The 16,539-nt window shown below is 43.9% G+C and overlaps 1 protein-coding gene across 1 annotated transcript; it reads right to left on the bottom strand.

Annotated features, from left to right (window-relative positions):
- Positions 1–751: 751 nt before the first annotated feature.
- Positions 752–12,859, bottom strand: irs2b (insulin receptor substrate 2b). Its single transcript, XM_079254020.1, has 2 exons — positions 9,179–12,859; positions 752–3,194 (listed from the first exon to the last, which is right to left on the bottom strand). Exons 1-2 carry the CDS (start codon positions 12,525–12,527, stop codon positions 3,190–3,192), a joined length of 3,354 nt encoding a protein of 1,117 aa, XP_079110146.1. The 5' UTR covers positions 12,528–12,859; the 3' UTR covers positions 752–3,189.
- Positions 12,860–16,539: the final 3,680 nt, after the last annotated feature.

The following is a 16,539-nucleotide window of genomic DNA, read 5'->3' as shown; positions in this document are numbered from 1 at the left end:
TTGCTTAATGTCAGTTTGCTCTCCTATTAGCCCTCCAGCCTCTACATACGCTACGTCTGACAGATACCTCCAGGCTCTCATGCTGGCTTTACCTCACTTAACCAACCCCCATTTTTTTCTGCAGCATGACTCTTCTTTACAGTTTTTCTAGGCATCAAATTTCTATCTGATATTCATTGCTCACCTATGAAACATGTACTTTTCCGTTCCCTAAACAAAAGCTATACAATAAACAAACACAATTATCACAGTTAATATGCTTTTTTTTTTTAAAAATATACATATATATAAAATAAAAAAAGCTAATCTGTAAGGATGAATACTCTGACAACATATGGCTGAGGGTAAAAAAAATAAATCCTTATCTTATCACTGTTATTTATTCCCTCCCAATTACAGACGCTGTTTCAACATGCAGGTCTAATTACTGTTGCTGGGGGGGTTGGGATCCGAAGGTGCAAAAACAATAACAATGCTAATGTTGGTGGTAAAGCTAGACGTTGCCAGAACCCAGTTGTTTTAAGCTCTTTTTTTTTTTTTTATAAAGAGTAGGATTTAGCAAACAGTAACAAGAAAAAAAAAACCCATTCAACATGATCAAAAACCCAAATAAGTGAATTTAGATAGCCAATCAAGTGAGTACCAGATGATATGAGCAGGTAGTTTATTGTGCTGTGATGGTGAGTAGAGAGTGAAACAAACATGAACAGAGACATTTACTTTTCTTAAATATTATTTATTGCATGTGTCTATAAAGAATCAATACAATCTAAAGCAATGAGCTAAGTTTAAATTATCATTTCTTAGTAGCATGAACAATGTGCATGATATGAAATATTTACAATGAGAAGACACAGCAAGGTAAGCCATAGCCCATACCGTAACCTTTAGATGCTGAATAAAAACTTGAAACATTATCCAAATGCAAAACACAGCTCAAAACACCAATAGGCTCCATTAGCAAAAAAACAAGCAGAAAAAGATTTCCATTTCAAAAGTGGAAGAAAAAAAAAGTACAAAGCAAAAATTTGATTTATGTTTAACAAACATTATTAACAATATTTCTACATTTGGTACGTCTTTGTAAACTAATTCTCGAACGTGTAAATATTGCATATATGCCATTTGTTGTGTACCTAAGTATCAAGACGTGTGTCAAGTAGTAATGATTTATTTAAAACCTTTTTTTTTTCTTAGAATTACAGCATTAGAAAATGTCCTTATAGTGGCATCCATTTTGCAAGACTATTCCATGACATAAAAAAAGAAGAAAAAACAAAACAAAAATAAAACAAGAATAGAAATCAAAGCCAAACCTTGCTGGTTAGCATATAACTTAATTAGTGCTTATTGTTGTATGAGAAAGTTCACTCCAACACATACTATGTACAGTACAAACATAAGTTATTTAACTTAACACCTGTCAACGTTTCTCAGCATTTGCTCAGATGTAATTCTCCACATTATGTACAGTATATAGGCAAAGGTTAAGTACCTGTGAGTTCAGATAAATAAGAAGATACTTCCCCTGGTTTGTTTCATGTTTTCGGCTTGTATCTGTCTTGTGGTTCCCGTTCAGTACCTCAAGATGTTTCATTGTTGTTGCAGTTGTCATGCTTGTTGGATTGTGTTCCCAAACGTGGAACACAGCTTGAACTACATTCAATGTGTCTTGTGTTACAATCTGGGAAGTTTGTAAATGCAAGACCATGCAGTGGAGGCTGTGGATTCAAGCTATGCAGCAGCTTCATCGAACAGCCGGTCAGACTGAGTCCTGCAGCCTCACGCGCGCCACATCGCTCGGTGCGCGAGCTTTGCAATGAGGCATCAGGTGAGGAAGAAGTAAGATGCTGGGACTGTTACTCTGTATAAATAACTTCAAACATTCATGTTCCCGTCCCTTGTCCTGAAAGGTCATAACATTCTGCAGGCTGACTGTGCAGGATATCACAGGTGAACATTGGGCAAGTAGGTAAAGTGAATAAAGAGTGACACTTGGGCTCAGACAGGCCTTAGATCTGATGATCCGGTCCACTTGGACCTGGCTCTGCTGCAGTGATTGGATCTGTGACAGCTTTATGTATTTGCAATGCAATATTGGCGAGTGTTCTAAGGTCCTCTTGGTATTGTTTTAGTGTGTATGAACCCTCCATCTGAGGTATAAGAATAAATATATTACTCTGAACTATTAATACATAATCTTGTCATACATGTGGGGAGAAAGGGAACTTAATCTCAGAGAGGCTGTCTCTCAATCGGCTCTGATGAACATTCAGTCTTTAAGATGATCGACTAAATCTTTGATACTGTGTTTCTTAAAGGTCCAAACTACGAGGGTCCATCAGATGAAGGCTGATGGCGAGAGTAAGGCTTTGGATTGACGATTTATTTTCATTTTTTTAAAAAAAAAGGGGGAAAAAAAAGAACATTCACCTCTGAAAAATAAATATTTTCTATATATTTCTACTGTGTGACTTGTTGCTGAGGTAGGGTTTTTTTTTTTTTAAGCAAATGTCACTTTTTAAATATGTTAATAAATGCCGTCTCTTTTTGCAGTACAATCGTGTAGACAAATTTTCACACGCATGGAATGCATACGTACACGATAAATAAATAAATACATGTAATCAGTATGCATGAAACGGTTTTTTTTTGACGTGTACGCATGCACTCCAGGTTTGGTTCACAGGTTTTCAGGTGAGAATATCTGGCGTCTACTGGCGGTAAGCCAAAGGAAAACCAGCTGACGGTGTAGAAACTGTAAGATCAATAAGAGTAACAAACATAGTTACATACCGCAGAAGTATTTGAAGGCCTACATACAGAGATACATAGTCACCCATCATCTGGTGTTGGATTTATTAGTCTGTTTAAGTTCGTCTCATTTTTTTTCGTTTTTATCTAGCACTACAGCAGCAAAGGCACCTGATTCTTCCGGCGCCGAGAAAAAGGGAGGGAAAATGTAGGGCAAGGGTCAAGTGTCCGTGTTTCCATGGCGATGGATGTCCCCGTGACCCCAGATCACCCCTCCTCTCATCCCCCCCAGAGGCAAAGCAAAGAGGTCAAGGGACATCGGCTGCAGTGCAGGGTCCAGCTGTCGCCGCGGCGACCTCGTCATTTGGCTGCAGTGAAATCCTACTTTCACAGGAGGAGGAGGAGGGAAGGGTAGCTGGGAAGACCCATCAGTCTTCATTCTGAAAGAAAAAAACAGAAAAAAAGCAATCAAGGGTAAGTTTCTGTCTGCAATTTTCAAACAAGAAATAAAATGCAAACAAATAAGGATTCTTTTTTTTTGTCAAGATTTCTCTGATGATTTCTCTGTGATGTACATTTTTTAATAAAGAAAATGAAGCTTTAGAGGGGAAATGAAGGCCAAGTTGACACCACACTGATACAGCATAATGATCCAGCAGGAGACTGTTTTCGTCTGCGCTTTCCTTAGCTGGAAGACACTGAAGTGGCAGGTGCGTCCGTGGCAGGGGAAAAACAGCGTGGCATTTAGCGCTTCGCAGCTAAAACACTCGCAGTATCCACTGATGACTAAAGTGACAGCAACAACACTCTCATACTTATAAAACACTCCCAGGTATTCTTGATTATGCACACAAACACGCGCACACACACTTTGCAGCTATGTGCTTTTAAAATACCACAAACCGTGAGTGTTCAGTGTTGCTTTACTTGAAGTGGAAAGCTGTGCTGACCCCTGCCCCTGTGTACATGTTTGTGAGGTTTCATTTGCATGCAGAGCTATCAAATGGGAACGGAAGTCTTGGCTGGCTGGCACAAACACACACATACACACACGCACATACACAGCGGCTACATTTCTTCCCTCATTCGTCGTCTCCTCTCCTACTTCCCGGTTGTGAACAAGAGCTGTTTTCACAAAGCTGGATGTGATCGTCATTCTCTAAAACAAACCTTTCATTCAGAATCCTCGGTTTACCCCTACCCCCCCGTCCACCCTTTCCTCAGCTAATCCCACCATAAGCACACACTTGTTTTCCATCCTTTCTCAGTACAAACTTTCTGCAAATATAAACGGGATTTTAGTGGCGATTCCAAAGCATCACAGACATGAGAGTTATTGATGACTGGAGAGACGGAACGCTGCTCGGAGGTGTCTGGGCCGCAAAAAAATACGGACCCACAGAGCCCATCTGAAAAACAGAATAATTGATTTCCCTCCTGAAGCCACCTGTGCTGGCTGAGCTCTGCCTCTTCATCGGCATGGCTGTCAGAAACAGAAGAAAACAGAAACAGTGGGGTGGGAAGTGGTGGAAAAACCACAGTAACAGAATCAACCTGACAGGGAGGAACGGGAATGCAGTGAGGTCATGGGACCGACAGACCATAACAATCCAAATGTGTGTGTGTGTGTGTGTCTGGGAGTTGGTGAGAGGGGCTGGGCCAGTCAGCAGCCTGTAGAGGCAAGCACTTGGGTGAGAATGACTGAGATCTGCCAGGAAGGAGCACTGAATCACTAACAGCTCAGATCAGCAACCAGGTGTCGCCATGAGCAGACACTAAAATATCACTATTTCACCTTTAATAAGCAATAGTGCAAGTAGGCACTGTGGTGCAGGGTGGGGAGGGAGGGGGGGTGTTGGCCACACATGCTGCTATTCAAACACAAGCTGATCGGAGAAAAGTCTGGGTGGGCAGGAAGATTTGAGGAGGAGGGGGTGTTACTGGGAGGAGGGGACAGAGGTACAGCGGGAGAATGAACCCAGTGGCCTCCACCCCTCCTCTTTTTTTGAGCACATGCATTCGTCCCCCCGCCCCTCCCTGTAGCCCAATGTCTGCGTCCCCTGTCCCAACCCACACACACACACACACACACACACACACAGGCTCTATTCATTATTTATTCAGTTCTCTCATGCTAAAATTAGCCCAGCTCCATTCAGAGCTCGGACACACACATGCACAAAGTTACGTATAAGCGGCCTCGTCTCTTGCTCTTCAGACGTAAACAAGACCCGTGCAGTTTCTGGTTTTGTTGCCGAGCCAAACGATCAGGCTTTTAAGAGAAAACCGAATCATGCGCAGACGGAGAGGGAGAAGACAACCAATGCTGTAAACTGACAGGGAGAGATCAGCAGGCTCAGATCTGCTCTGTTTACATTCCTACCCCGGCCGGCTCCTCCCTGATCTACAGCAGCGCTCCACCAAACAAACCCCGGCCCACACCTCTGACCTCCCACACCTCTGTCTGACCAACAAAACAAAAACAACAACCGCTTTGACATCTTGCTGACTCATTATTACATCAGCGTCCGATCAAACGGTCAATCCATTCCCCGGCTTGTCTCGTCTTTCTTTCCTATTCGTCTCCCAGCAGCTAAACACTAATCAGCTTCCAAAACGTCAGCTGACGCGTCCAGATCAAATGAAATGAAATGGGAAACAACAAGAAGTAACACCCAATGACAGATCAGTTTTCATATTTTGTCACATTTGGCCTATCATTGAGCTCTAAAAGCTAAATCGTACAAACCCCACCGCTCCATCCTCCATTCTGCTGCCACTCCCACCTCTTCAGACAAGCATTAACACAACAAAGTGCTGCACAGAGTTAAGGAAGACTTTATAATGAGTGGGAAGCTTCTAATTGCACAGCTCTTACTAGATCAGTATGCACTCACTTTGTGTGTGTGTTTGTGTATACGATTACAATATAAAATGCGTTTTAATTTCACACACAAGAAGGCCCGACTCTTGTTTACCTTTTGAAAGACGAGCTAGTGAACAATGTCTAATCCTGAAGTGAATGTAATCCTTCTTACCTCCAAGCTAAATTCAGGATGCAGGAGGTTAACTTTGTTTTTATCTAGTGCTGGAACATCCCGTCCTACTTTGCTCAGAGAGTTATGTATCAGGCAGCGAGGAGAATACATGCGTCTGCAGGGGGGGGGGGGGGGGGGGGGGGGGGGGGGTGCGCAGCACAGGTGAGGAAAAAAAGCAGGCATGAAATAATTAAAGTGATCAAATAAAAGGTTCTCTATATGACGATGAGAAGGATACATACATTAGCTCCAAATGCTTAATTTAAAATGAAAACTGCCAACAAGAAGGAAGCATCCAGAACTAATGAGGGGAGGGGAGGGGAGAGGAGGGGAGGGGGGGGGGGGGGGGGGGGGTCTACGTGTACGGGGTCTACATGTGTTTACATTTCATGCAGCTTCTGGTGTGATAAGCCAATTGGAGATGACCCACTGCGATCAACTAACGGCAAGACCACAACTCTAAAACGCACTGCTGTGAAGAAGATGTGTGTGTGTGTGTGTGTGTGTGTGTGTGTGTGTGTGTGTGAAAAGGGAGGGTTGGATCACATGGTTTCAGAAAAACAGAAACCAGTGTCTAGAGAAAAGAAAAGGGGAATATGGGGGAGGAGGATGCACAAGGGGAGAGACGGGGGGAAGGGTTTTGGGTTGGCTCCTTGAAACTGCTTGGCCACACCCCCCCCTGCACACACCCCCACCCCTCTCCCTGTTGTTGTGGTGGCAGATGGTGGCCAGTCTTCGCCGTATTGTCACTCTCCTCTGAGGGGCCAGATAACCAGTGAGCACTGCTTGGCGGGGCAGGTGCAAAAAAACCCTGACCCCCACCGCCTACCCATATTATGTTTTTTTTTTTCCTTTTTTTTCTTTGGAAAGGGGGTGCAGGGCCCACAAATGGAGAGCATGAGTGAATTTTCTCTTGTGTCTGTGACCAAGCAGGGCTGTTTTCAGTCAGTGGAGGAAAACAAGAGAATAAATGAAAACAAGAACAAGAGAGAAGAAGATGACAAGAGGATGATGAAGAGATGTGTGGAGACGTCAGAAGACATGGAACGGGAACTGTCAAACAAAAGAGCAAAGAAAAGGTCTATACCCCCTCCCCACAGCCCCCCACCACCACTGACATGAATTAAGATTTCTGGTAACACTGACAGACAAACAGAACAATATATCAAAACTCATGAAACTTGCAATAACAATTTCCATACTTCTTTTTTTTTTTTTTTTTTTTTTTTTACACAGGCTTTGAAGTAAAGACAAAGAGGTTACCTCTGCCAAAAAGGCTTTCCTCATTTTGCACAAACATATTTATATTCGCCTTTGGCAGCTTAGAGGAGCTGGAAACATCTTTTACAAAACTGCTGCGTTCAACTGCATCAGGGATGCATTTCCACACTCTTAAATGAGACAAGAAGCCACAACTCGTCTGAACCCCGACTCCTCGCGTTGGACACCAGTCCCTCTAAAATCTGACACTTTCACAGGTTTTTGCCTCAAACTGTTTTTACATCCAACCAGTAAAGCTGACGACATCAGCATTCCCAGACTGACCTGAACACTTTCCACGTGGCTAGAAGTAAAACTCCATGTAATCAGGAGCAGGACATGTTTGCATCTTCCTCCCTCTTCCTCACACTACAGTAAAACCAAATGAAAACAGCTGATGTCCTGAAGTAACCGATCCAACGACTAGAATGCAAACTATAGATTGCTCGGAGATTACATGAGAATGTGGTATAACTTGTCATCTTGTAGTAAACAGGCGTGTATTCCTTTTTCCCCTTTACATAAAGAAGACATAACAATGTTCTGTTTTTTTTTTTTTATGGCAAATCTCCTTTACTATTCCCTCTAACTTTTCGCTCCCTTAATCCTTCCCTTCCTGTGTTCAGCCAACAGTTCAATGGTCTGTTTTGTTATAGATGAAAAGCAAAATGTGTCATCAATCCCCCACTTTTGTTCTTTCACTCCCTCTTATGTTTCCACTGAGGGTCAAATATCACTTTTTCTCTGACAAGAATGGAACAATCTCTAGTATGTTTGTGCCTCCTTGAACTCAAAGCACCAGTCTCTGATCATATAATAATAATAAGTATATTTGTTAGGTTGTTCATGATGCATAAAGAGAAAGAATCTTCCCATCCCCCCCATCTGAGCCCATCCCACCAGGTTAGAAAAACAAGTGAGCATTCACCTCTCCCAACAACCTTTGCACACTGCCCACATTCCAGTCCTGAAACCCAGTACCTGACAATTGATAAACAACTGACTCACTTGTTTTTCTGGGGAACCCGATGACTTGCACCAAGCCCCGCACTGGCTGAGCTCGCAGCATGAGAGCCAGCTGAGACGGAGACAGAGAAACAACTCGCTTATGAAAGCACAAACACTAATTAAACTCCTTGTATTTCACCATGAGGAACACAGACTTCTGACTCACAATGATCCCGACATGATGTATTTTCTTTTCAAGCAACAGCAACTTCTGACAAGCCCCTGCCAGGTCATCCGTCTCTGTAAATAATCCCTGCCATTTACACACACATGAAAAGCTCACTGATGCAACGCTGAGGAAAATGAGGTGAAAGGTAATATTTTGATGGCAACGGTTCTTTCCCACATGTAACATGGACACACACAGATCGGCTCCGAAATGTTACAAAACACTGAGAAATGTGGGGTTTTTTTTGTTTTTTAGCTGTCTGAACATCTTCTACTGAGGCATCGTAAGTAGCACATCGTGCGTCATCGGATCACATCAGATTTTTTTTTTTTTTTAATCCTTTTCCCTTTTTTTTTTTTTTTTTTAAAAAAGTACTGACGTGGTACAGAACTGCGTCACTAAGGGAGAGCAAAGCGGACCATTCACACAAACACAAAACAGCAGCATCAAGCCAGACAGAAAAAGAACTGAGAGAAGAAGTTTCACACTAAAATACACGTACAATGATATATAACCACCCTAACTCCGAATTAACTTCCCAAAAGCCGATGATTTACATGCGAGGAAGCAGCAAGCTGAAGGCAACATGGACACAGCTTTACTGTTTTCCACTCTTCCCTGCTCTTTCATTGACTTTTCTTCTTCTGAGCTTTTACTTGGAAGGACACGTGGCCATTTCCTGCGTGCATGCTACAAGACTGAGCATCACACGGCCTTGAAATTTTTCAGAGTTATGGGTGTGACCAGAATGTGTCTAATCCTATCTAAACATCAGAGCACACACCCAGCAGCAATGCTAATAACTAGCTGACTTCTCTCATCTCCTGTAGCCAGGTGTTTACTCATCAGAACGTTCTCACTGTTTGGGGGAAACAGAGGAGTCGCTGTGAATGAAAACCTACTGAATGAATGTGTGTGTGTGTGTGTGTGACAATGTATGAAAACTCACCTTTCACAGCAGCGGTAGTGGTCTCCTTGAATCCCAGGCTGGCGTAAGGGTTGGCGTTGAAGCCGTTCAGGCCCCCTTTGCAGCCACAAGCTGTCTTGAACCTCAGGAGTTCGTCGCAGCCTCCTAACCTGCATCCCCCAAGGTTTCCCTCCATCAAGTTTAAGGCAATGTAGTTGAGTCCGTTTTGATAACCAGCCGAAGTTTCCCTGCACATGGAGCTGCCATAGTCCTCGCCGGGCTCTTCGGAGCTGCGAATGGTGCGGGACACGTTCTCCACAGAGGCCGAGCTGTGTCGTTTGGTGTCGTGGGCAAACGATGGACAAACTGGCGTCACCGTGGTGGTGGAGGAGAAGGTCTCGGAGCTGTGCCGCCGACGCCCCTGAGGGTCAGCCCGGATGACTTTAGCCCCCCTGTCTGGATCCACGACTGTGACAGATAATGAAGGGGCTCCCAGGAGAAAAGAGTCTGCTGGTACAGGGGGTACAACATGAACTATGCTGTTGTCAATGCTGAGCCGGTTGACACAAGCAGTGGGGCTGGTGGGGAGGGGAGTAACGTCAGTGCTGCAGAGATCCGGTAAAGAGGCAGGAGGACCGAAGGTCATCTCGGTGTAGTCGTCTTTGACCAGAGCGGGTTGGCACACCGGGCTCCCCTGCTGTTGGAGGGAATATTCCTCCACCATCCCCATCTGCTTCACCTGTCCCTCTATTCTTGTTTCCTCCTCTTCTTCCTCTTGTTCATGCGCATCCTCCTCGGTGCTCGCCAAAGGGCAAGTCAAAACTTCAGGTGTGTGCTTTAAACACCCTCCAGGAGGGGAACCCCTAGTTTGGTGAACCAAGTTGGAGTTGATCTCAATGTTAGCATAGTCTGAGGATGATGGGGATCCCCTCTCTGGACATAATAAACTCCCAGAAGACACGGAACTCTCTGACGCTGCAGATGCCAGCTGGACATGTGCAGCACTGCTAAAATCTATGTTGATGTACTCTCCGGGGCTACGTGGTTCTGAGGGAAGAGGATGTTCGCTCATACATGGCAGTATTCTGAGGGATTCCAGAGCAAGGCGGGTGGGCCGACAAGCCCTACCGCGGTGTACCACACTGCCATCTATCCGAGCCAGTCTGAGAGGACATGGAACTGAGGACTGAGTGCCTGGTGTTTCTGGGGAGCTGCTGCCGACAGATTCCCCTGGAGAGACAGGACAGTAGTTGGACTCCTCTTCTATCCGTTGCCTCTGCAAACTCATCACCACATACTGATCTGTGTCAGCAGAGCCACTGCGTTGAGACTGCCCTTTCAGTGATCTTGGTAGAGAGCTGTAAGAGTAAGGTTGTCTGTGCTGGGGGTGGGGATCTCCAGAAGGGCTGAGAATGTAGTCTGGGGGTGTTAGAGACACCAGCGTGTCAACAGGAGACATGTACAGGTACTCTGCATTGCTGGGCTTTCCATCAGTGCTCTCCACTGACATCTTGTTACCGCACCACATTGGCATGTAACCGCTGTCCTCCAGAGACAGGCTCCCGGGGGAGTCAGTGCGTGGGGCCAGCCCAGCAGGAGAGAAGTGTGAACGAGGGTTGATGATCTGCTTTGGAGCAGAAACACACATGGGGCTCATGGGCATGTAAGGGTCATCCTTGGACCCTGGTGTTTGAGGTGCCACGCCTGGCATCATAGGCATGTAGCCACTGTCGCCATGGAGACTGTTAGAACTGATATGAACGTCCCTGTAATCCTCAAGTCCACTTCCTTTAGGGGAGGCAGTGTGACATCTCAGAGAAGACTGGCTTCCACTGATGTATGTGGCCCTCATTAGCGTATATTCATCCAGGGAGGCTGAGGACACTTGTGGAGGACGCCTCTGCTGGCGGGGGGTTGTGAGAGAATATGTGCGCTTTCGATAAACCTTTTCCAGCTCTGCTAACCGACGGCTGCCATTCTGAATCTGCCTCTCCATCACCATGTAGCCATCGAGCTCACAGCCATCCCTGGAGGGTGGGGTGTCCGCTTTGAGAGACTCTGGAGTGTTGCTGCGGAGGGTTAGAGGTAACCTGAGGTCTCGTGCATCTGCAGGGCTGGAGCCATACTCCTCACATGATATGAAACCTGCATCACTTGGGGAGCCTGAGAAGGATGCACTGCAGCTAGAAGGGCGGGGAGCAGTGCTGTCAGGGCAGGAGGAAACATTCCCTGTGCAAGTGGTGGGCACAGGTGGCGAGTGAGAAAGGGGCATAGACATAGACTTACTGTGCTGGAGGGTAGAAGACTCAAATGTAAGAGAGGGCCGAGCTGTGATGGTGTGAGACCTGCTCAGAAGGGTCCTGTGAACCCCCGGGCTGAGGGGGCTCCCCGTGACTGACATTGGGCGTGTCATGGTGCCGTCGCCCTCGCTGGCTGTGCGTATTCGACAGGATGAACATTTGCTCACTGGAGAGGTTGCAGCCATGCTGTCAGTGCGGGAACGCCGGGGGAGCCCGGTCTGGCTTGGTGGGAGATTATTCAGGTGCCTCCTCGTGGGCACAGAGATGGGGTTTGTACCAGAAGACTGGCTCTTGCTGCGCGGGCGGAACTCCGACAGCTCCTTCATAGCTTTCATGGCCTCCAAGATAGTTTCGTGTATATTTTGAGCCACCACAGAGTCATCAGCCTGCATCCACAGCTCCCCCGGACCGATGGCCGCAGATCGACCGACCTCAATGAAGAAAAAGCTGTCGGAGTGGCCGCACCTCCGGATGTTCATCAGCTGTAAAACAACCGAAGCGACCTCCGAGTTGAGCTTTACGAAGCTGATAGTCCGGCTGGAGAGACAGAGTCTGTAAACCCCGGTCAAATTCCTGCTCTGTCCGAGTCCCCTGGATTTCAGATTTACTTGCCAGACCTCCTTGTAGGCGGCGGTCACCGGTGTTATTACACCGTAGCTCGCTTCATCGAAGCCAACCAGAGAGGACGCAGAGTTGGACGCCGATCCGTCATAGACTTTCCCCTCAGCCATTAGATCCGTCAGAGCCCGGTACCAGTCCTCCTGTTCCTGCTCGTTTTCCGCCGCCACGGCAAAATACTCGTCCTTGGTGTAGAGAGCTAGAAGGAATTTGTTTTTTGCGTCCGCTCTCTTGCTGATATTGAGGCAGCTGTCCAGAGAAATAACTCTCTTCGCGGCTGATTTGTTTTTCCATTTCTTCTCGCTCTCGTAGTACTCCAGCCGGGCAGGGAAGCCTTCGCTCGGCTCCTTTAAGATGAAAAAGCGCTTGTGTCCGTGTTTCTGCTTCTTCAGATATCCACATTTCTTGATGTTGTTGTTGTTCGCATTACTGGCTAATAACGACTGGTCGCCCGTGTTTGGCGGACTCGCCATTCTCGCTTCCAGACACGAGGCTTTCCCCTGTCTTTGGAGTTTTTTCCGGAGAAACGACGCGCTTTTATTTTTTATCCTCTATTTCCAGAGCCGGTTGTTCGTGCGTTCGTCTTCTCCCACAGCCGAGCAATAAATAACACATGTCTGCTTGTGTCCTGAGTGAAGAAGAGGGGGGGAGAAACAACATGTGACGATCTACACATCCAGCTCTGGTTTTAAAAAAAGAAAAAGAAGGCAAAGGAGAAGGAAAAAAATACACACGCCGACAGTGGGCGGTGCGCACTCAGCTCATTGGGCTTATTGGTGGAAACTGGATGAATGCTGGAGTGAGATTGCCCCGTTCAAAGGAAAGAGAAGGAAAAAGCCCTCCTACTATCGCTCTGCCCTCTTCCGACTCATTTAAGCGTAGTCAGTGAGGACTGAGCTTTATTTATAGCAGCTCTGGTCCCATGATACACCATTTGGCTTCTGTTGAGACGTTTTAACAGGATATATCCCCCAAATAGCCAACCAAACAAAATGCTCCTGGCCCATAAAGCGCCTCCAATGCGTCATTTAAAGCGTTTGGGTGGATTATAAAACCTTTAGCAGCGGGAATATGTATTTATTACAAGCGTATATAGTGGGGGATCAGAGTTTATAAAGGGATTTTTATCTCCATCCCAGTTCATTCATAATTTAATTCTGATGGTTAACTTACAATAGGCTAGAGTAAGTGTTTTTCCACAACCTTTTTGGTCGTGTGGTGACGTGACATGTACAGAGTCATTCCAGTTCAGATGGTAAACAAGCACGCAGAGCGCGTAGCTCTCGCGCACGATTTTAATATTCCCTTTACGGCGTCAATCGTTGGGATTACAACGGGAGGGTCTATCCCTCCATGAGCATTTCATGGTATAAAAAAAAAAAAAAAAAAAAAGAAAAGAAAAGAAAAAAAAGAAAATAGGCTGCAGAAAGCATGGAGGAGCAGATATAGCGCAGTGTGACTTATTGCGTAACGCGGTCGTCTGCCATAATGTTTGCCTGGAATTCACAGGACAGCCGAGCCGCTCAGTTACTGTCCGTTTCCCACTTCATCTCGTTTGTCCTTGTGGGGAAAAGAGAAGAGAGGAATCAAGAGCGAGGATATGGCCGAAACGTTTCAACTTACAGGCAGATACAGCTTCATTCATGGAGTAGCCTACTGAGCAAACTTACTCTGCCCATGAATCAGATTACAGCCATATATGGTCAGGGCAAAATCCTGATCATCATGACGCCAAAAAATTCTCTTGATGCCACTGCGTCACTGGCTGGTAATGTGCGTAATGATGAAATGCGGGAGCCAGCTCAGTGGTGAGCGTGAGGTTCTGATAGCCAGTAGACTCCCTGGTGGGGGGGTGAGATTCATCTCTTCCTGCTTAGGCAGCAGGGCTGTGCGTCTAAATGACGAAAACAAGCACTGCAGTGTCCTGGCAGCTATAGATGCAAGCCAAACAATATACCAAAAGAAAAAAAACATTGTTCTGAACTCCAGTTAGATGAGGTTATTTGGTTTTTGTACCCTTTTTGTCACCGTAAAGAAGTTATTGCAAAACTAAAATGAATAATCTAGTCCTACTTTGGGGCATCCCATCACTTTCAATAAGGCCCAGAGCAGGTCACCTATATTTGTGACCAGAGATTTGAATGCAGCCACTGAAAAGGGTTAAACTTGATCAGTCAGTCAATCGCCTTTACTTACATGGCAGTGGGGATTTTATGTATTTTTTTAGCCACAGTGTTTACTGCAGCCTTATTTAATGTTGTCTAGAAGATGTATTAATAGACGCCGTGGAGTGCATCACTGTTTGACACTTAGATATCTCCCTGTAGGATAACAGTTTGTTTTCCTAGAGGACAGGCACATGCTTGGATGTACATTTTTATACTTGGAGAAGAAGAAAAAATCCCTGACTGTCTGTACTGTGAGTGAGTTGTTTCACTTTTAAAATATTGAGATTTTATCCAGTTTGGAATCAGAATCACACTGTAAGAAATCATTTTAACTTACGTCAGCTCACTTTATTTTATCATGAACTGACACAGACAAGATAAACAGAAACTAGGGGTTTGGTGTTAAGTGAAATATGGGTAAAAAAGAGTGACTTCCTTTCTTTGCATAACCCATAAAGCAAAGGAAATGTAAAGTAGCTGCTTACAGTAAGGTGTTTATTGGGTACCCTGCTTGCGAAGCCAATCTGCCTGCATCTGTGATATGTCCTTGCCCTTTTTCTTAGTTAACTACATGAATATTTATCTCCCTACAATTTACACAGCATGGTGCATTAATTTGCAAGTTAATTAAACGTCCAGCCGAACCTGATTTACAAGGCTTTAAATGGGTCTTCTTGTCATCTCCTGCAATCAACCCATTAGATCGTTATGGGTTTATTTAGTTTGGCAAGGGGATGGCTGTGACTTTAAGGATGCACCCTTTCAAAACAGCTCAGTCCCTCTTATTATCTGGATTTATTAACTTTTTAAGCAGTCATCATAAAAAATAAAACAAAGAAAGCAATCAAAAGGGTGTTGTTAACTGTACTGTTATGCAGTGCTGTATATTTATTACAAACTAAATCACTGAAGAACACCCTAAAGCCTTTGACCCTCTTATGTCATTCAGTCACTTTTGTCTGCAAATGTAAACATCACCGCTTGTCCCATTTGCTGAGTCACAATCACATAATGCTTCAGTCATTCACTGCACTGTCACTGTGTTCAGCGATTAGTTTGATAAGCTTTCATAAAGTAGATTAGTATAGCCGAACTGATGAGATAAGATTAAGGACAAGCGGTAGGAGAGTAAAGATTAGGATCAGTTCTCCGCTCAGCGCCTCATTCAGCCTCATCAAATGAACAGCACAAACATGTATTGTTGCCGTACAAACATCACACACTACTCGACTTGCCTCTGCTTCAGCTCATTAGTCAAAGGCAAAACAGATTATATCAGAAGCCCGGGGTGTCTGATTCATATTTTTATGCCACCAGTGTTTTGATGTTTTCGATCTGAATATAATCCCAATGTTATTTCTTGGCCATTGGTTTTGTTTTTTTGTTTTTATGACTTTTATATGTTTTCTTTCTTACTTGGACCATTGTCTCTGTTATTGATCAGCTAATCTTTATTGCAAAACATAGTCACATGATCCTGTGCTGTTCTATTTTGTCTTGTTTTTTTTTCTTTGTTTTTCTTTTACATTTAATGACTGTTTTCATAAGCATGTTTGGAAGAGTGATGTAAGGGTTAATGGTCTTTTTCTGATATCTGCTACAGATAGTGTTTGATACAAAGACAAAAAGTTTTTTCGTTTTTTGTTTTAATTTTAATGTTTAATTTTAATTTTAAAAAATTACATGCAGATCACTAGAAAGAAAATTAAAAAAAAAAAAAAAAAAAAAATTACTTTTTGGCATAGATACCTACCAAGAAAAATTTACTTGGTAGGTATCATTACTTAGTTGTGTGTATGTATACATGTATACACAAACATACATACATATATATATATGTATACGTATAAATATATATATATATATATATATATATATATATATATATATATATATATATATATATATATATATATATATATATATATATATATATATATAAATATATACATACAAACATACATACATACACATACATATATATATATATATATATATATATATATATATATATATATATATATATATATAAATAAAGAGAGAGAGAGAGAGAGAAAGAATAGAATAGAATAGAATAGAATAGAATAGAATAGAAGTATTTTATTAATCCCAACTTCGGAAATTTAGTAGTTGCAGCCTCCATGTACAATTGTGTTTATAACACAACAACAGAACAGTATAAAATTAAAAAGTATTTACAAAAGGGTTGAGAGGAGATAAATAACATTGGTAACATTCGTGATGTTATCTAAGACACAAGGAAGAAGCATTGAACAGTCTTATTGAGGTGGGCAGGAATTATTTCCGAAGCTGTCTG

This window comes from Telmatherina bonti, assembly GCF_933228915.1.
Source record: "Telmatherina bonti genome assembly, chromosome: 15".
NCBI classification, from domain to species: domain Eukaryota; kingdom Metazoa; phylum Chordata; class Actinopteri; order Atheriniformes; family Telmatherinidae; genus Telmatherina; species Telmatherina bonti.
This window is presented reverse-complemented; position numbering and strand designations above follow the sequence as displayed.